This window comes from Phyllosticta citribraziliensis, assembly GCF_038025025.1.
Source record: "Phyllosticta citribraziliensis strain CPC 17464 chromosome Unknown J3D65scaffold_12, whole genome shotgun sequence".
NCBI classification, from domain to species: Eukaryota; Fungi; Ascomycota; class Dothideomycetes; order Botryosphaeriales; family Phyllostictaceae; genus Phyllosticta; species Phyllosticta citribraziliensis.
The window spans coordinates 1,055,855-1,075,668 of record NW_027117349.1 but is presented as its reverse complement, the minus strand read 5'-3'; the positions used below and the strand labels follow the sequence as shown (position 1 = coordinate 1,075,668).

The 19,814-nt window shown below is 51.2% G+C and overlaps 5 protein-coding genes and 1 non-coding gene across 6 annotated transcripts; 3 read left to right on the top strand and 3 right to left on the bottom strand.

Annotated features, from left to right (window-relative positions):
- Window positions 1-18: 18 nt before the first annotated feature.
- Window positions 19-1,503, bottom strand: J3D65DRAFT_671431 (uncharacterized protein; the record flags this gene model as incomplete). The annotated part of the gene is made up of 1 exon (XM_066803393.1): window positions 19-1,503. One exon carries the CDS (start codon window positions 1,501-1,503, stop codon window positions 19-21), a length of 1,485 nt encoding a protein of 494 aa, XP_066651493.1.
- A 498-nt stretch (window positions 1,504-2,001) lies between these two features.
- Window positions 2,002-2,137, top strand: J3D65DRAFT_t140. Its single transcript has one exon. It is a non-coding gene; the product is annotated as a tRNA-Gly (tRNA).
- A 3,284-nt stretch (window positions 2,138-5,421) lies between these two features.
- On the bottom strand, window positions 5,422-6,454 carry J3D65DRAFT_638362 (uncharacterized protein). Its single transcript, XM_066801618.1, has one exon. The coding sequence runs from the start codon at window positions 6,375-6,377 to the stop codon at window positions 5,697-5,699; it is 681 nt and encodes a 226-aa protein (XP_066651492.1). The 5' UTR covers window positions 6,378-6,454; the 3' UTR covers window positions 5,422-5,696.
- A 4,689-nt stretch (window positions 6,455-11,143) lies between these two features.
- J3D65DRAFT_638359 (catalase) lies at window positions 11,144-13,791 on the top strand. The gene is made up of 5 exons (XM_066801617.1): window positions 11,144-11,480; window positions 11,533-11,761; window positions 11,811-12,226; window positions 12,279-12,443; window positions 12,492-13,791. The coding sequence occupies exons 1-5, from the start codon at window positions 11,169-11,171 to the stop codon at window positions 13,527-13,529; spliced, it is 2,160 nt and encodes a 719-aa protein (XP_066651491.1). The 5' UTR covers window positions 11,144-11,168; the 3' UTR covers window positions 13,530-13,791.
- A 229-nt stretch (window positions 13,792-14,020) lies between these two features.
- J3D65DRAFT_638355 (uncharacterized protein) lies at window positions 14,021-15,609 on the top strand. Its single transcript, XM_066801616.1, has one exon. The coding sequence runs from the start codon at window positions 14,355-14,357 to the stop codon at window positions 15,138-15,140; it is 786 nt and encodes a 261-aa protein (XP_066651490.1). The 5' UTR covers window positions 14,021-14,354; the 3' UTR covers window positions 15,141-15,609.
- Window positions 15,610-17,866: 2,257 nt separating this feature from the next.
- On the bottom strand, window positions 17,867-18,946 carry J3D65DRAFT_638352 (uncharacterized protein). The gene has a single exon (XM_066801615.1). It carries the CDS (start codon window positions 18,654-18,656, stop codon window positions 17,967-17,969), a length of 690 nt encoding a protein of 229 aa, XP_066651489.1. The 5' UTR covers window positions 18,657-18,946; the 3' UTR covers window positions 17,867-17,966.
- Between the last annotated feature and the right edge of the window lie 868 nt (window positions 18,947-19,814).

Below are 19,814 nucleotides of genomic sequence, written 5' to 3'. Positions count from 1 at the left end.
GAAGATCCAAGAAACCGACTATGCAAAATACAGTTTAAGGGGAAGGTCGTGATACATCTGGTAGTCAAGTTCTGTGCTCCATTCGAGGATGAAACACTTTGTCAAGGCGATGATGGCTTGTCGATCGAGATCTGTGGCGTCAGCATCTTGGACAGGAGACCGCCAGAACGTGATTTCGTCGAGGTCTTTGAGATTATTGCTGCCGCACAGTGCCAGAGTCATGTCAGTGACGACGCGAACGAGATCTCCGGAATTCCCGCTGCCGGCAACGACTGCTCCCGCAGCCATGTCTCCCATGTGTTGCCGAACAAAAGTCGGCTCCCATCCGAGTGCATCCAGCGCCAAAGGATTGTCTCGCACGGCTTGGCGGAGCGTAGACGCAAACCGCGAGCGCAGCTCATCCATGCGAGTTTTTGAGAATGCCATGAGAACATCACGGAGACCCCGGTGAATGCTCCAGGAGAGTGATGACCACGGCAGACTATCCATCGCTCGACTCAAGATTTCCTGTTCCGGCGCACAGACGAACATTTCGACTTCGCCTTTTGCAGTACTGGGTAGGTTGAGCTTGATTGCCTGCGGTGGCTCAGGGTCGTTGGGGCCAAGCTTCCGCGCGAACAAAAAGTCAATCTCGTAGACCTTTCCACCCATCATGTTGTAGAGGTGTCGACTTCCGTGTGCACCTGGAAATCCTTTGGGGATGTGTTCGAGAACATATCTTCCCGGTGCTTTGCGGCCTGGAAACGCAACTTTGAAGTCGAATGTCGCAATGATTCCTGCAGTCATCTGGATACACTTGTCGACTCTCCGTTCGAAAGAAAGGGGATACACATCTGTTGCGGCGGAGTGGGAGTCGTGGGCGGCAAAGCTGACGGTTGCCGGCGAACCCAAGGGCCAGTCAATGTACCACTGTCCAGAGTAAGATGCATAGGCTGCGCGATGTCCTGCTGCATCGCTATGGCGGAAAATAGGCCGCGCATTCGTTATGGAGAGCAAGGTCAAAAGCGTGGTCCGGCTGATTGTAATGCACGCCGATTTCCTGTGGCGGACGAGGGGGGACTTTGGCAGAGACTCCCAGCCGTTACGAATCAATTCGCGTTCAATCTCCTTGAGAAGCAGTCCTTTCTCGGCTTCGATGTCGCCAGCGGAAGAAGATACGATTCGCAACTGCTCTTGGTGGATGACGGCAAGGAACGTGGCCCATCCCGCTTCGCCGGCTTGCTGTGACACGGGCACTCTAGATAGGTGTACAGCGCTTAATCCGCAGAACCCATCGCTGAGCTTTGCGTTGATCTCGGGTCCAATTGGAGGTGGCTTCGCGACTTTCCAAAAGGGAAATTGCGGCTGTCGGCAGAACCAGATTCCCAGGTGTTTGACTGAGCGCTGGTCATGAAAGGGGTCCATTTTGTCGTTGATGACGCTGGCTTGTGAGATGAGCGAGCCCAGCCCGACCGATGTCACAAGGAAAGAGAGCCATGATGCTATTGTAGACGAAGTCTCCATGGTGCAAATGCTTAGAATTGATTGCTTCCTCCCGTTCTGGTGGTGTGAAGGTTGTCTGCGGTCGACACCCACCATCAACAGATCATGAGATGCTGTGCCGCACCCCGCGTTTGCGACCAATCGTGTAGAGAATAAGTGGATCCTGCAGGTATCACAGAATATGCTGTCTATTTAAGGAGTGGGGGCGAGATGCGGAAAAAGCGGCGAGCCATACGTTTTTCCAGAATACATGCATGGACAACATAAATCTTGCTTGAGTTTCGTATATTTATTTGTTGATACATCAAAAACCTCGGCTTCCAAGTTCTCGCTTAGTTGGAAGGCGGAATTCTACCTAAAGACTGATCCGAGAAGCAGGAAATTCAAAAACTCCCTAAAACCATGTCACTAGGGGAGGGGACATGGGGGTCTTCAAGGGGACTGGAGGCTTATCCGAGTCATTAAAATTTACGTATATATATTGTATTGGGCACTGCAATTTTCATAATCCACTCAAAAGCGTTGGTGGTTTAGTGGTAAAATTCATCGTTGCCAAGCACGTGATTAGTGGAGTCTGAGCAAAACCTCAACACCATCAGGATATCACGACAGTTTCGACTTCGATGAGCCCCGGGTTCGATTCCCGGCCGACGCATTACTCTTTTGGCTTTAAAAGCGATTCGTTTTGATGGTCTACTGTTGTAGAATCATGAAGTGAGGAGTTGGGGGTGCAGGAGGGTTTTTTGGAGTTTTCACAGCGATTGCAGTCGTTGAATTGATCGACGCTATATCTTTAGCAGTCCATAGGCTCTGAAGGAGATGGGGAGCCCTCAGTCTTGTTTGTGAAACAATGCGATCGATGGTTGTTGTGATATGGCCCTCGCCGCGGCCGGTGGGCAGAACTTGGATGAACGGCTATCTTGCGCTTTGTGGATAGACCATTGCGATTGGAGGCGCGTTCAACATCTTTTCGAATGCTTTGTTGCAGTTGCCGATGGTAAAACGCGAACTGCATCACGTTTTCCTGCTTCAGGGGGTGTCAGGGGCTGGCAGTTTCAGGGGCAATCTTGGCCTGAGTTCGCGGACCATGCGCACAGGAATCGCCACAGCCCAACAAGCGGAAAGAAACAACGCGAAGAAAAGAGCAACAGGCTACTGTTCCAGTGCGAGAAAACAGGACCGCAAGCTTCCATCGCCGATGAATGCTCCTTGATCATCGGGATGCTACCGTTGCCAGCAGAAGTTTCTGTCGCAAGCCTCTTCGACCTTCCACATGCTTCTGGCGAAATGTTCCTTGTGAGTCTGATGGCGACATCATCGCGCGTCGCCATGTCATGGCGCCGTGCATTTCCATGTGGCCATTCTCCGCGCACGATGAGGTCGTCGCCCGTGTGCCATCGGTCCATGCTCAAGGCAGCACTCTCGGCATTCAGATCTTCCGCTACAAATTCGAGGCTTTGCTCCCCAGCAAACACCTTCCACACACAGAGGCAGACTCAACGTTGAAAAAGCCAAAGAGACTTACCACACCTACTGTGCCTGCTGTGGGTGGGGAGGAAGATACTCCTACCTACCTACTATTCCTTCTCTCTTTGCTTTGTGCGGCAGGTGCGTTGGTTTCTACGCGACTCTGGAGTCTCCAAATCTGTCGAGCCAAGGTCATGAAGACCGTCATTGTGGGAGAGTGAAGAATTTCAAAAGCGACGAATGTTGCTGAACCCAGGGCGGGACCACAGTGAGATTGTAGGGAAGATTTCGATTCTCTCTTACCTAACTAATGACCATCATGGCTACACCGCAGCAACATGTGCCCTTTCCCAGTCTTTCACAAAAGATTCCCCGCATCATCGGCGCGTGGGTCAGTAGAAGCGCATGAAACACGGCAGACAAAGGATCCAGCGCCACACCAACACCCGCATCCCAAGCCCGCATGGCGCAGGAAACACCACCGCACATGCAGTAAACTCAGCCACTCTGTCCGGCTCACTTATGATCGAGCCTTTCACCGCCCTACCGCTTCGCCTTATCGCGGCGCGTCAAACCAAACCGCGCAGGTAAAAGCAGAGCGGCGTAGGATCGTCACTCCACCTCTTCCCGCGTCCAAGCCGATGCGAATGGAGGTGGAAATGGCAGATGTACGTTGCCTCGCACGAAGGAAAGTCACAGGCCTGAAGAACAGCTCAGTGTGACGGTGGATGGTGGGACGAACGGACCCCGCTGTCCCTGGCAGGTCGGCTTCTACTTCTTACTTCGTCTCACTGCTTGTGCTGCTGAGAGGCTTCTCTGATGACAGATGAGAGGCTATGTTTGGAAGAAGAGGCGCAGTACTGACGATTTGTGGATTGGGTCGCGTTGGACGCTGGAGACAGGAGGGCGAACGCAAATGTCGAAATACTGGTGTAGATTTGCGCAATATTTCTGTTGCACGGTTGCGCTTTTGGCTTGATTGATCAAATATTTGGAGGGATGTACAGGCTCTGCATTTCCTCTCCAACGACGCAGCTTTTCAAGGAGGTCAACTGAGCACCAAACACAGCAAACTTATTAACTTTCGTTCCAGGAACGCGAGCCTGTTCTTGAGACCCGTGCCACAGTTGCACAAACACCCCGTCCCTTCTTCTCCGTCCCCACAATACCACGCTCCGTTTATCCCACCTCATCCCCGCCACCGGGACCAACAAAATCTTCAGCTTTGTCATCTCTGCCACCTCCACCGTCTATTTGGATTCGAACATCAGCGCAGCAGACGCCCAGTGCATCTGCACAGGAGAAACCCAACGAACCCGCATCCCGGCTGCCATCGCCCGCTGCTCCCTGACCCCCGTCGCCCTCCCGCCGCGTGGCGTAGGGGTGAGACAGGCAGGGTTGAATGGGGCAAGACAGGGCGAGACAGAGCGGGAAGCGGGCGCGGCGTGGCGCGCTGCTCGAGGTACCTTTTTGGCAAACCGCGCCTATTTGCGATGGGTGCCTCAAGCGTTTTGGATTGCTGTGGTTTGCTGAATGTTAGAGTTCGGATTCGGATGGCGCGCGGCCTTACCCGAAGCGAGTGTATCGGAGAAGAGAGTGAGGCCGGTTTCTGCTGCACGTGCAGCCGTCAGGAAGTATCGTCGAAGTGGTCTTCGTAGCAAGCAGATGACAACTGAGCGCGACTTGCCCGGCGCGGTCTGGACAGGTGACTTCATTCGCTCACTGCGCCCCAGTGTTTGCTTATGAGGTGGTGGGATTGCTCTGGAAAGGTGCATGCCGCGGTTGTGGAACAGCCTCTGCAGCCCATGACCTATGCAGAGCGGCAAAGCGTAACATAGACAGTAAGGTAGGCGGGCCAGGTACGCAGCTGTGTAGAGGTAACCGATTAGAGATGAAGCACGAGACTCGTCACTAGATGCTAGGCCACGAGCGTCGATGTGCAGGTCGTGCAGCGTTCGCGATGATTCGAAGCGGAAAGCGCGCGACGGCGACGGTGACGGCGACGGCACCGACGCGCTCAGACCTCAAGTCGATTCGAGGGCAGAGACAGCTTCATCGGAGTCGAATTGCTCAAATGGGATGTCGAAGAGGCGCGAGGTTGGATGGAAGAGCTGCGTTGTTGATTGTTGCGGTGGCACAGTCCCAGAAAGCGCGCTCGAGTACATGTACTTTTTGTGACTGCCCGCTGTCCAGCTTAGCAACACACGCACCTCGTGGACGACTCTGGCCTGCAATAGTACCGATTCTCCATTTCCACTGCTGACGGGTACCTATCTTCGAATTCTGCTACAGACTTCCGCCCTGTTCCGCAAAACGACTTCTCGTGTCTCTGCTCATCCAGCTCCAATTGCAACGGCTGGCGGGGTCCGATGGACAGCTTCCCAAGCCAGTCTACACCCTGACCGTCTTCTGCGTTCGCCTGGCAGTGATATGGTATGTTGGAAGTGTTGTCAGAGGAAAACACCGAATATCCTTTTGTTCAGTCAGTGAGTAGTCTTGATCGGAGGATCTCTCAAAGGAACTCCCGCAGCGTTGCTCTCCTGAGATTTCGGGAACAAAACACGATTTGGACGCTTACCTTGGACCCTGAATGTCTTGCCGCAGCCGGCGCAATACACGCCAGACACGGCTGCCTGGGTTGCCAGTCGGCGGTTTGAGTGCCAACCCCGGGACGAGCACGCGCTACGCCCCTTACAGCAGCCGATGCGGTGGAGGCAGCCCGCCAGCCGGCTTCGGCTTTGATCTCGTCAATCGACTTCCCTCTGTTCCTGTCGAATGGTGCCAACGAATGGCGTTGGGAATGTTGACGTTGTCGTCTTCGATGGACGACGAGAGACGACGAGAGACAGAAGAAATAGGGCGGGGGAGGCGATTGCCGGAGAATTTGTTTCGTTGTTTTGGTACATATTGGTATACAGTGCAGTGCGTACACAGATGTTGAGTAAGAACGACCAGGAGAATTTATTGGCTTGCACGGAATATAGAAATGGGGCTTCTGGACTCGTTGTTTGTGTGGGATGAGCAGGAGCTATGCGCTCTGAAGGGAGAGCTATGAAGAGCATGCATTCTCTAGGTGGGATGAGGACAGGGAGCATTCGTCCGTCTGGAGAGGTAGGGACCGCGAAGTATACATGATCTGAGGAGCTGGGCGACGGGGAGCATTCATGCGCTCTGGACGGACACACATGAAGATGCGCGGGCAAGTGGCGATTTGTATGCACTTTGGCGTGGTTGGCAAACGTCCTGATTGTGTCCCGTTTTCCAACCAAAACTGGACCTGGTGTGCGGCTTGAAATGGAGGTCTTTTGGTTTGTAGTGGGATGGCGCGATGTATTTTCACCATCCAATCGTGCGGCGGCATTGTTGGGGGACGTCGACTGGTCCACCCAGCGCTTTTGGGGTGGTTTGAAGTATTCGTAGCGCCTCATGGTTGGTCCAGTCTGTATTCACTGAGCCTGTGATGAGCGGTCAGCAACTCGACCGTTTGCGACTGCGGCATAGACCAAAGCTTGTGAAAGTGACCATGTTGCAGCGGCATGCGACGCGCCGGCGCTTCTCGCTCTTATTCAAGCGCTTGGCTCGACGATAGGATGCCTCGATGCTGATCTACTGCTTGGTCAACCGCAGCAAAGATGGGCCCACACAGAGCAAAAGAGCATGGAGTGAGGAACAATAGGGCGCGTCTCGAAAAATAAGGGCCCATATTCACACCTAACCGACGCCGATCCAGCAAACCAACGAAGCTTGGCTAGAAACAAACTGCATTTTAGAGTTTGGGGCGGCGGGCAGCCTCAAACTTGCGTGCCCGCTTTTCTTTCCATCTGGTTTTGAGGGTGAGACGCGCGGTTTCATCATGCCGCGGCTCGCGAGATGAGGTTCCTGGGACTTCGAGAGAGGTGCTGGAACTGCCGACTTGGTGAGCAATTCATGGAAAGGGATGGCGAACTATTCGTCCGTCGAGAGGCTTTGAGTGCTCGTGTAGCAAGATTGCTCGCGTTGACCAATGACTTGCGCTGCAAATAATCACGGTCCGAGTCAGGCCAATAGCGACGCATTCATTGTACTTCGACGTGATGAGCAAACCTCGGACGATCCCTGCCGTGGCTGGTTCTCTATGGAGAGCGAGCGCACGGGCTTCACCTCTGCATAGCTGTACAGCTGGGCATATGGAGAACGGACGCAGCCAAGCGCCCGGGGTTTTTCGTCCACAGGAACGGGAAATGAAGATGTCCGTTTGCGCGTCGTCCTCCGTTGTGACGCGGAGGTGATGAGGATAATAATGGCGCGATGCATGCTTTACCGCCACACTGCCAGACAAGTCATCGTCGTGGGGACGGGAATCCGGCCGCTGGTCCGTCTGTGGGCGGGTACCGGCCATAACCGGCCATAACTTTTGTTGTTCGAGCTTTCCTCGTCAAGTCAAAACAACCTTTGCTGTTCCTTTCGCAAATGACCGAATGCCGCGTCGCCAGCCATCCGCGTCACCGCGCGCCCGCCATCTACGGCTTGGGCTCAGGCGTGCTCGACAAAGCGTTTGGCGAGGGACCAACAGCGACCAGCCAGTCATAAGAGTCGCGAAAAGCGTCGTGGCCAGCCGGGTCAGATGTCCTGGTTCGGCTCCTTGGCGCCGCAGCGGACAGGGTTGTGGCCGAACCGTGAGGGCCGCGATCACATCCGGTCTGGGGTCCCGCTGCCCGGCCAAGCCTGGGGAGCAAGCCTGCCCCGTCCGCGTACACGGACGCCCGCCTGTCTGTCGTAGAACGTCGTCGGAAGGTCGGGTACCTGACCTGACCACTACTGCGGTCTTGAGGCTTCCCTGACTGTCAGACCACTCGTCTGGTCCTCGGAAAAGCGCGTCTGGATGCATCGCCCCGCAATGATTAAGTTTGGGCCGTTGGACTCGAGCCAGGCTGCCAGGATGTGCCAAAGCCCGAAAAAGACTTGTAGAAGGATTGCGGCCTCAGCAGAAGGATGGCTTGATGGTGATTAGTCTGGCATTAATCTGAGGAAAGACTCCAGCGATTTGATTGTTGGTCAAATCATTGGTCAAATCATTCCGCTATGGTGTGCGAATGTTGCGCCTAAGGCGGCCGGCCGGGCAAGGACATGGTAGATTGGAGAGTCAATCCGCATCCCCGTGTTTCCACTTCGGGTTAGACGGTCTGTAGCTCCTCTAAGCTTATACACAGCTGAGCAGCCTCTGTGAGAGCTTGCACCAACAGTGCAACAGCGAAAGGGCAGCGGCACAGGAGTGCGTCTGCGAGGCTCGGGTAAGACGCCATCGCTGCTCTGTTCGCTGGCCTGTCGTCTACATTGCCGTCTGATCGTTCGTGCAACTCGGGCTCTGTATAGGGCGCCAACGCTGATGATGAGTTTGTTCGGGTTGCGAAAGAGGGGCGCTGGTCGAGAGCGTGGGCAGTGTCGGTGGATATTAGTAAGCAATTTGTCTTTTTCATTTGGTAAGAAAATGATTCATCAGACTTTGTGGAAACAAATTGACTTCTTCAGTATGCGTTGGCGGAAAGGCGCAATACCGAACTCGAGATTCACGCCAAGGAGAGGAAAGCAAAACAAGCCTGCCGCGGGGTGGAAACGGCGGAGCAAGATCTCGTCCTCAGGGAAGCTGTGCGACGTGCAGGTAACGACAAGCATATTGCTTGGCCTTTATGCGCCCGGGTTCAGACGTCATCCCGCCCTCAAAGTTTGACAAAACTAACCGAGACGTCCAACTGGCTTGAAGGGCCCCTTCTTCGGTCCCTTGGCCCTGAATGACTGTCGTTGCTCTGCCTCCAGTGTACAGTGCGCGTGACAAACAGATCGCGGCAGGAATTCGACTTTTCGTTGTGTCCCTGGCTGCCGCGCGTTACGCGGTTCGTTCGGGGAACGACCTGGGTCTCTCGGCACAGGGTTGCGGTGGGCGACAGTGGAGTCTCTCAGACTCAGGGGGGATTGGTACTGGTTCCAAGTGATCAGCGCAGTAGCATGATGTTCGTCCTGAATTGAGAAGACATTGTCCGCTGCCATAAACCTGTCCTCTCCTGCAAAGCTGAGGCCAAGGTAGCGAGGGGGCTTCGGCCACGGTAAATGGTGTCCCTGGACCACCACACAGCCTGGATTGAAGATTGTGGTGGGTAGCCCCGTACTGCATCAAAGACCAGGGCCACGAGACCTCAGCGCCGGAGTGGCAATGCTCCTTATCCTCATGAACCCTTCCGTTGGGCAGAGGGCTTCGTCAGTGGCTATTCCGCTATCCAGGACCTGGAATCAAGCAATGCAAAGCCAACTGGCAGGTACCACTGTGGCGTGTCTTTCTGGAAAAATAGAAGATGACGATGGCTTAGCTGATAGCTGCATTCTAGAAGCGAAGAATCCGCAGGCTGATCGATTCCCGGATCTAATCGGGCGCATGGGCTGACGGGTGGAGTGGGCACGAAAATAGTGCATCTTCCAGGAAGCTGACGGAATGGGACACGTTCGAAGCAATTCCCGTCCATGGCGTTACCACATTCCCATGGTGAGATTGATGCTGCTGGCGGCAAGGACTACGACTCGGCATGAATTGTCCGGTATCAGATTTCGACTCCATGTCTCTCAAATGGCTGTGGCGCTGTGGCAGAGCCGCAAGGCAAACACCAACGACAGATTTCCCGCGGTGGGGGCCAGAGGCTTGCCGACAACGACGACTCTCTTCCTTACAAGGCAGCGTGCGTCATTCGGGAGCGAGCAGAGGTTTCAGCGAGGTCGTGGCGTCCATTGTATGCGATGCAGCAGACGTTTCGTTCCGCAATGGCGGCAGATTGCGATCGATGAAAAGTAATGGTGGTTCTGGACCGCATCAGTATCATAAGCAGAGCAAGCGAAGTGGGTGTTGTGGTTGGGTAGCACAGCTGACAGGACTGGCAACATAACCGAGCGGGACTTTTGCCAGCGATTAGCCGCAAGACGTCGACCTCTCCCTCTCGCCCACAATACCGTCCACCTCAGCACAGACTCCATCAACGTCATCCCGATGGATATTGGACGCCCGCTCCGGCCCTGACGCGCTTCTCCAGCCCGCCCATCGAGTCTCTCCCTGCAAACACCGCTGTCATTGTTCCGCGCTCCGGCTTCGTCCTGGCCCCGTCGCCGAACGGCCTGCCTTGAAGCCTCCGGGGGCCATCTCCACCCTGCCAGTCGCTTCTAGCTCATTATTCAGCCCAGGTTCTGGCTCACCGCACTTGCTAAGCACCCAAAGCTCCATCTCACACCAACGTTGTCCGTCAGTTGTTGATCACCTGCACGCGGCGTGGCCCAGGTCGCCGCTTGCCCCTTGTGGACAGCTCCCGAAAGCTCCCTGCTTGGCTCTGCGTTTCCTGTCTGCGCCACATCTTGGCTGTCTGCACGCCGAATCTCTAGGAATTGCCCTCCACGGAACTCCGTCTGTAGGTATGCGTAAACCGGGTCGCTAGCACGCGTAGTCCTGGTCCGCCTTCACACGCCATGCTTTGATTCTGCAACCCGGCTACCTCGCTTCAGGCGTGCTTTGTTTGATGCTGGCTGATCCTTCAACCATCCTTTCTTCTCTCGTCATAATCAGCCTTGAACTTTGATGCTGCATGCAGCCTGTGTTCACTGCACACGCTGCCGGCAGACGGTTGGCCTTTCCCGAAACCTTTGTTGTTGACCAGGTGGCTGTACCCTGTCACCTGGCGCCTGATGAGTCTAGCAAGTCAGCGTCTTTGGATTTGCAAAATGTTTGCCGTCAGCTGCGGCGAAATGCCGTCGCTGAGCATTCGGGGATATACCATGCATGGATCAGTTTCCCAAGGGCGGGGATCAGCCCAGGGTTCCACGGCCGCCGTCCGTTGGGGCTTGACTCTCCGTCCGTTCTGCTTCTGTGTGCCTTCCCAATTACCATATGGCGCGTGCTGAGAATCGCATGGTTGTGCGTGGCCACCCCATGTCAGAGTGGCACTTGCGATTCACTGTTGCACAACCCCGCCGATCCACTTTCCATCACCTCAGCTATAGGCCCAAGAGCTGGTCCGCCCGTTATGGCCTGAGACTCGCTGCGCTCCCGAGGCCAAGAATACTGGGTTGCCTGCTCAATCACGTCGACCGTCATTGTAAGCTCCTGGTCCAGGCTCGTGCCTGTCCTTCCCCACGCGAGTATAAAGCCCCTTGGTCGCCCTGTGTTTTCTTTTCCTGGTCAGCGGTGTAGACGTTCCAACTTCAAAGTCATGCTTCTCACAACCATTTTTGCCGCTGCCCTTGCGGGCTCGGCCTCAGCAGCCTGTCCTTTCATGGGCGAAGAGCTTCAAGCCCGCGACGTACCTGAAGGCCACCCTGACCTTGCCCGCCGCGAATACGACCCTCCTTCCGGCACAGAAGAATTCCTGGCCCAGTACGAGATCAACAGCACTGGCGAATATCTTACCAGCGATGTTGGCGGCCCAATCTCTGATCAAAACTCACTGAGTGCTGGCGATCGGGGCCCAACTCTCCTTGAAGACTTTATTTTCCGCCAAAAGATTCAACATTTTGACCACGAGGTTCGTCATCTCCTCTAGTTTGCGCTCAAATTCAAATCTAACATCTGCCAAGCGTGTCCCTGAGCGTGCCGTCCATGCTCGCGGCTTTGGTGCCCACGGTGTCTTTACTTCCTACGGCGATTGGTCCAACATTACAGGTGCTTCGTTCCTCGCCAAGGAGGGCAAGGAAACACCTGTGTTTGTCCGTTTCTCGACTGTTGCAGGCAGTAGGGGCTCGGCAGATACTGCTCGCGATGTCCACGGTTTTGCTGTGAGGTTGTACACGGATGAGGGCAATTTTGGTAAGCTTCAAATCAATGCCTGCCTGTGTCGCCAAGCTGACTGTTCCAGATATTGTCGGCAACAATATTCCTGTATTCTTTATCCAGGATGCTATTCTCTTCCCTGACCTCATCCACGCCGTCAAGCCTCAACCCCAGAATGAGATTCCCCAGGCCGCCACTGCGCACGATACTGCATGGGATTTTTTCAGCCAGCAGCCCAGCAGTCTCCACACGCTTTTCTGGGCCATGGCTCAGCATGGAATTGTTCGGTCCCTCCGCCACACTGACGGCTTTGGTATCCACACCTTCCGTTTCGTCAAAGATGATGGCAGCACGAAGCTCGTTAAGTTTCACTGGAAGTCCCTTCAAGGCAAGGCGGGCCTCACTTGGGAGGAGGCTCAGACGGTGGCTGGCAAGAACGCCGACTACCACCGCCAGGACTTGTACGAGGCCATTGAGGCTGGTCGCTACCCTGAGTGGGAGGTAAGCTTCGGGAGTACTGATGTGGGAGATGACTTCGCTGATGATTGCCCAGTTCGGTGTCCAAATCATGGAGGAGGGTGACGACTTGAAGTACGGTTTTGACCTGTTGGACCCTACCAAGATTGTTCCCGAGGAATATGTCCCTGTCACTCCTCTCGGCAAGATGACTTTGAACCGCAACCCTCAGAACTACTTTGCCGAGACTGAGCAGTCCATGGTACGACTTGTTCAACCCAACCAAAGAGCGCCATTCTGACAGTGACAGTTCCAACCTGGCCATATGGTCCGTGGTGTTGACTTTACGGATGACCCTTTGCTCCAGGGCCGCATCTACTCGTACCTCGACACGCAACTCAACCGTCACGGTGGTCCCAACTTTGAGCAGCTTCCCATCAACCAACCGCGCACCAAGGTCCACAACAACAACCGTGACGGTGCTGCGCAAATGTTTATTCCTCTCGGAACTGCTGCTTACAGCCCTAACACTGTTGGTGGTGGCTGGCCGAAACAGGCGAACAAGACTCAGGGCCGCGGGTTCTTCACGTCCAACCGGAAGGTCTCTGGCACTCTGACGCGCTCTGTTTCCGACACGTTTGCCGACGTCTGGAGCCAACCTCGCCTGTTCTGGAACTCGCTCAACAAGGTTGAGAAGCAATTTCTGATCAATGCCATTCGCTTCGAGACAAGCAAACTCACCTCGGACATTGTCAAGCAGAACGTTCTCATTCAGCTCAACAGAGTATCACATGAGATTGCCCAGCGTGTAGCTACCGCCATTGGCTTGACAGCTCCTGACCCCGATCCTACCTACTACCACGACAACACGACCCAGTCCGTCCGCCCCTTCAGCGACAAGCTTCTCAAGCTCGACGGCCTGAAAGTCGGCATTCTTTCTTCGGTCAAAGCGTCCAATGACTCGTCCATCAGCTCCATCAAGTCTGCTCTGAGCGCTAAGGAAGTCGACGTCAAGGTTGTGGCGGAGCATCTCGCCACTGGCATCGACCAAACTTACGCAGCCTCTGATGCCACCGACTTTGATGCAGTCATTGTCGCTTCTGGCGCCCAGGATCTCTTCTCGGGCAACTCTAGCAGCACCCTCTACCCAGCTGGGCGTCCGGGCGAGATCCTCCTGAACGCCTACCGCTTCGGCAAGACTGTTGGCTCCTTTGGCGACGCCGGCTCGGCTCTTACTACTGTCGGCATCCCAAGCGGTGACGGTGTCTACCGCGACGCCACTGCGGACAACATCATCTCTGGTCTCGAGACGTTCAAGTGGCTATCCCGCTTCCCTACCGACGACTAAATCGGATGGTCGTGTAGGGCGTGTATTCTTTCCACCTTTCTCACATTGCACCTTATGTCCAGACCAGTCCATTCTTTGTCACTAGTGGCTCAGAGGACACGGGACAAGGTCACAGGGTCTTCTTGTACATACCGTAGATTTCTCCGCAACCTCCGCGCGCGTCTCGCGCAAGGCTCTGGAGAACTTTCCTTGACTGATACCAGATCGCACAGGCGAACGGCTTAATGAATAATTGCAACGAATCAAAACGCACAAATGCTCCAAACCAGCTTGCATACATCGTTCTCGTCTCCCGCCATGGTGTTGTGCTACTCAAACTAGGTTTGCCTCCCTGGACCCTCCTTCCTATTCCAGCAGTTATACTCGCCAATTAGATCCCGCCAGCCGCTGCCCTGTCCCTGTCACCGCCCCGGGCTGACCACAGCGCTTGGCACAATCGCCGTTGGTGCTACCTTGCAAGTGCTTAGCAAAGACCGCACACATGGCGGAAACAGCGTCAGGGATTCCTTGCTAGAGCGCGGGACGGATTACCTATCACAATCACAACTTGCCTATGGCGACTTGAGCCAGCCCAGCTTGCTCCACTCTCTTCTGGCACTGCTGTGAAAAGCCTAAGAATAGCCGCCTCTTCCAACCCGTCAGCGTGTATAGCGTCAGCTGCTCACCGTACCTGCCGAGCGCTGCTCTCGTTGTCGAAATACTCTGCCCCGTCAATTCCGCTTCACTCCGCCGCTTCTGGTCCGAATTCGCCTTGTACTCCAACAAGCCATAAAGGTGAGCGTCAATGAGGAAGCAGTACTCGCTCGTGGCAAGGAAATCACTAACATGCTTCCTCACTTCCAGACCATGGAGTCACAGAAGGCAAGAGCTGCAAACGGAGTGGAGGTGATCCTGGACAAAAGGCTGGACAGAGAGAGCCGACTCGCTCTGCTCACAAGCGCATACGATCGCTCAAGAGACCCTTCGCTTCTAGAGGCCTTGGAACAGGCCATGAAATATCCTGGACCGCGTCCAACCTACCCAGCACTACGGAAATTCGTGGACGGCCAAGCGACGGAATGGACATCCGGCGACTCTATCCAGATGATTGTCGAGTGGAAGAAAAAGTGGCCGGGCATCGACGGTGCCCCCGACGATAAAGATCTCATTGGCACCCTCAAAAAGCAGCTTGTTGAACAGAAAGTTGACTTGAAGTACACAATGCTGGCCCCGTTCTTAGAGGAGGTCCACAAATTGCGAATGCAGGACATTGCCGCCGGCAATTACAACGCAAAGGCGGCTTTTGAAAACGTGGTTCGCGGCAAGAACGAGCCTCTAAGCTTCGATGAGGAGATCTTACATATGCACTGCGTCAAAGAGGCAATTAGACATACCATTGCCCAGGCTGAATTGTTCAATCAGAAGAATACTGGGCCGGGAACCGACGCTTTGTTGAACGACGCAATCGACAATAGCTGGAACCTAAATCGTGTTGCGGTCGGAGACCACCTCGCCAAACAGGCTTTCATAAACGGCATCACTTTTGCGCTTGTTCAAGTGCAAGTGGCGAACGACACTCATACTATCCACGAGATGCTGGAGGTCGTTCAGGAAACGTTGAACTTCGATTAGCAGTCGTCGGTTCTGCAGGCGGTGGCTGTGTCGTTGGAAGAAGTTGTCGACAGGGCCAAAGATTTCGACGACAAAGTCAAACGCCGGTTTTTGGAAACGCGTCCCGTCACCGACGACCCCACTGTTGTCAGGAATGCTTTTGTGTCTGCTGTCAGGAGTGTATTTTCGCACACTTTGGCCGGAGAGGAGGCTCTTCTTGGGATGCTGAAGGGCCTTGTGAGGATTATTGGAGAGATGACAATCGAGGCGTGAAGAAGGGGCGTGACTGGGAAATTGCTATGGTTGACACAGAGAGCATGAGAAATCAAAACACTGGCTACGAGTGGGATAGATTTGCACAGGCTGACATGGAGAGTTCTGAACGATAACTGCGAGCATTGATATCTCTCCTCGAAAGAAGAAGTCGTCAAACTAAACCCTTGCCAGTGCTGCTTGACGTGCATTCAGTGTGAGAATTGGGACAGAGCGGACTTCTTGAAGTACGAAGCAGCAAGTCACCTCCCAGCTGCCCTCGCCCATTGCGCGCGTTCTACGCCACGACACATCAACCACAGAATCTGCCTGACTTCTGGCACCAAAGCCTTTCACCTCCCCCATCACGCGTCATCTGGTCAACCGGCCGCACTGCAGCTGCGCAAACACTCAAATCGTCTTGCGCTCTGAGCCCATCAGCGCTGGCCCACGCACGCGATTTTCGCTTCGCTCTCACGCCCAAAAACGCATGATCTGGCTTCGGGAACCGCCGGCACCAGACCTCTGACCGTAGTCAAGCGCCCCGAAAAGACGAATTCCCAACCGGTGCCTCTGCGATCCACTAAACCCAAGTATTCACCTCCACCTCTGAGGTAAGGTTCAACGAACTGCTAAAAGTCAAGGCCGAAGAAATCAATGAGAGGATCGACGACAGTCTTCAAATGCCCTCAAAGGACGCAAGGAACGCAAATGTTGCGCCAATCACAGGCGCCGTCAAAGATACCATTTCCAAATTCGATTATTTCGACGAGCACCACGAGCATTGCATCAGCATCTACAGCCTTGAAGACCCACTTTGCTTCGTCCCGGAAATGGTCAGTGCCGGTGACAAAAGCGATGATACGCTCAAGATCGCCATTCAGTCTGCACTGAGCTATGCTCTCTCGCAGAGCAAGGCCAAACTCAATGGATTGCGCGACATTCTGGTTGATGTCTTGTGCGAGGAAGACGATGGAAGTGGCTAGCATGTAAAAGAGCCGTCAGCAACTCAAGTCTTTGCGAACGGTCTCATTCTACGAGCCAACGCGGATGGGCGGAGAATACTGCGCAGTAGATATCGGTAGATAGACAGTCACTTTAATAGCAATTTCATATTTCTGCCGGAATCCTTGCTTAAGGTTTCTAAAGGTGCCTAGTTTAAAACCCCCCTTTTTTAGATACTAACCCCCCCCTACCTAATTAGATATAGTTTATACCTACTTTATCTACTTATCTACTACTTACCTATACCTTATAATATTAAAAGTTATAGTAGTATCTAATTTAGCTATAATATATTACCTACTACCTATCTACTATACTACCTATATATACTATAGTATATCTCCTACTTAGTATACTACTTACTTAGTATAGTAGATAATATAGTAGATAGTAGATATAGTATATATAGTAGGTAGATAGATAGTAGGTTATATATATTATAGCTAAATTAGATAATACTATAAATTTAAATATTATAAGGTAAGTAGTAATTTACTATCTAGAATAGTAGAGAGGGAGGGGAGAGGGGAGAGAAGGATAAGTATCTAAAAAGTAGAAGTTAGTAGCTAGAAAAGAGGAGTTAGTAAACTAGCTATCTTTCTAAAAGTAGTATAATTTAAAATTTTAATATTCTATATACTAAAAGCCTTTATATATAAAATATAGGAAGGGGTTATTTAATACTCCTTACTTAATAAAGTTAGAGAGTATTTAACTAACTTATAACTATAGATAGGGATAAGGAGTATTTATATAAGATAGTATACTCCTTTCTAGACTCTATCTCTTTTAGTATTATAGAACTAAGTATATAAATACTTCTTAAGTATATAATTCTTAATATATAACTCCTCCTAGTATATAGGAAAAATAGAAATAAAGAGGGAAAAAAGGGAACTTAATATATAGTAATAAGCTACCTATCTAGTAAATAATGCGTATATAAAAGATATTAAAGAGAGTATACTATATAGCTACTTTTATAGAAAGTAGGTCGCCTTAACCTAGGTAATAAATAGCTAGAAGGCCTCTAGGTAGCCTAAGTTAGTTAATACTTAAATAAAAACATCCCTTAGTATATAAAAGAAATCTCTATAAAATTTAATAATAGAAGTAGAACTATTAATATACTCCTTTATTTTCTTATATAGTAGTTATACTATATTAGGGTTAGTAGTAATAGGCTAGTACTTAAGAACTCTAGAAATATTCTAGGTAGTACTATTCTCTTTTACCTTTATCTAGGGCTTTAGGAACTAAGGGCCGTCTAGGTAGGAACTATATATATTTATAATAATAATATTCTTACTAAGTATCTTATATAAGGCTTATCTACTACTACTTAGGTTCTATATCTAAGGCTACTTAGTCTTATTTATCTTTATTAGGACTGCCTTAGGGATTATCTTAATACTATAATTATACTAGGTAATAATCTCTAGCCTCTATTATTCTCTAGTACTTAATTATCCTCTAATACTTTATTAATCTCTAATATTCTATTAATCTCTAATACTCTATTAATCTCTAATACTCTATTAATCTCTAACACTCTATTAATTTCTAACTCTATTATTGTTCTCTAATACTCTATAGTTCTCTAATGTTCTTGCCAAGCATCTCACACGAGGCTCGTCCGCCGCCGCTCAGGCTCCATGCCTGAGGCTGCTTGGTCTCGTTCATCTTTGCAAGTACTGCCTTGGGGATCATTTTGACACCCTGGTCGTATTGGGTGATGACCTCAGGCGCATCGCTGTCGGAATCGACCGGTTGTTTGCGTTTGCGGCTGCTCGGCTTTGGCGCGATGGTCGCCGACTCTTGCTTGATGGAGGATTGTGCGTCTGCCGCACCCGACTCTTTCTCGACGGAAGATTGTTGATGTGCCTTCCAACCAGCAGTAAAGCCGCGATTGTACGCAGCTTGAATTGCGTCGACATGAGGTTTGGTGCTTATACCGCTGTTAGATGGCAGGAGGGCGACGCTTGACTGTTCGTAGGCTTTGGGAACATCGACAAGGTGGGATTGGCAATCGGAGTCGAGATGTTTGTTGATCTTCTCTGCCATCATCGTCGTTGGAAGGGATGTGCTGCTTCCATTTACAGCTGGGCAGTTAAGGTTGTAAGATAGACGGTAGGCTATTTCAAGTGATGGTCTCCGGCGCTCAATCGTTCTCCGGTCCTCCTTTGTTCTCCAGAACTCTGTTCTCCTCTGGAACTCCATTGTTCTCCAGATCACTGTGAGTCTCTGGCATCTTATTGTTCTCCGGGACGCCATAATCATTGTTAGAAGTGGGCTGTTTTCGTTTGTGGCTGGGTGCTAAAGGCCGCTGGACGGAAGACGAGTTCGGCGCCTGTCCTTCTGGACCGGGCTCTTGCTTGATGAAAGATTCACTGTAGGCCTCCTAGCCTGCGGCGAAGCCGCGATTGTAGGCTGTAGTAAACTGGTCGACTTGCCGATGCGGTGAAATTGACAGACAAAGCCTAAAGGCTCGTTGATATTTGCGCTGTGACGAGGTTCGAGCAAATCGGGTACCTGGCCGAGGCGGGGGCATGGCGGTGCATTCAGAGTCCGTCGGGGTGTTTTTGGAAAAGTCCTTGTCAATTGTATCTTATGAGGTATATAGGAGGATAAAAGTCTTTAGCTGCCTAGTATTTTCCTAGTTAGGCTAGACTAACTACCTCCTAGCTACTACTTAATAACCTAATACCCTAGCTATTTCTAATAGCTCTAATTAGTTCTATAGCTAGTTTATTAAGTAATTTAAAGTAATTTAAATTTTTCTACTAGTTTAATATTTTATATACTACCTCTCTACTATAATTACTACTACTACTCTCCTAGGTATACTCTCTAAGATATTATTAAAATACTACTATAGTAAATTATTCTAGGCTTTTTTTAAAGCTTTTTCTAGCTCCTCTTTAATATACTCTTCCCTACTAGTAATTATTAGGAGGTTAGAGTAAGTATAGTAGACCTCTCTTTTAAGATACTACTAGAGGTATTTAATTAGATTAAGATCTAGTATAGTACTACTAGCTAGTATAGTTTTTATAGCTTTTAAGGGTTACTTTTAGTAATTATTATTCTTATTCTTAGCTATAATTTTAGCTTAGATATAAGTAGAAGATTAGGCTAGTAAGAAAATAAGACTATAGGTAGCTCTAGAATACTAGGAAAATATAGTTCTATATAGTTTAGTAGTAATAATAATAGCTAATAAAAGTATAAGTAAACTTAGTATCTTTAGTAGTAATAGGAGGTCTTATATTATTAGTATTTTTAGTAGTAGATTAGCTAGTTATATACTCCCTTTTATAGCTACTTATTAAGAGGTACTACTTATATAAATAAAGTCTTTTATACTTAGTTAAACTACTATCTACTAAATACTTAGTTATTTATTTATTTATACTTAAGTCTTATACTACTTAGATA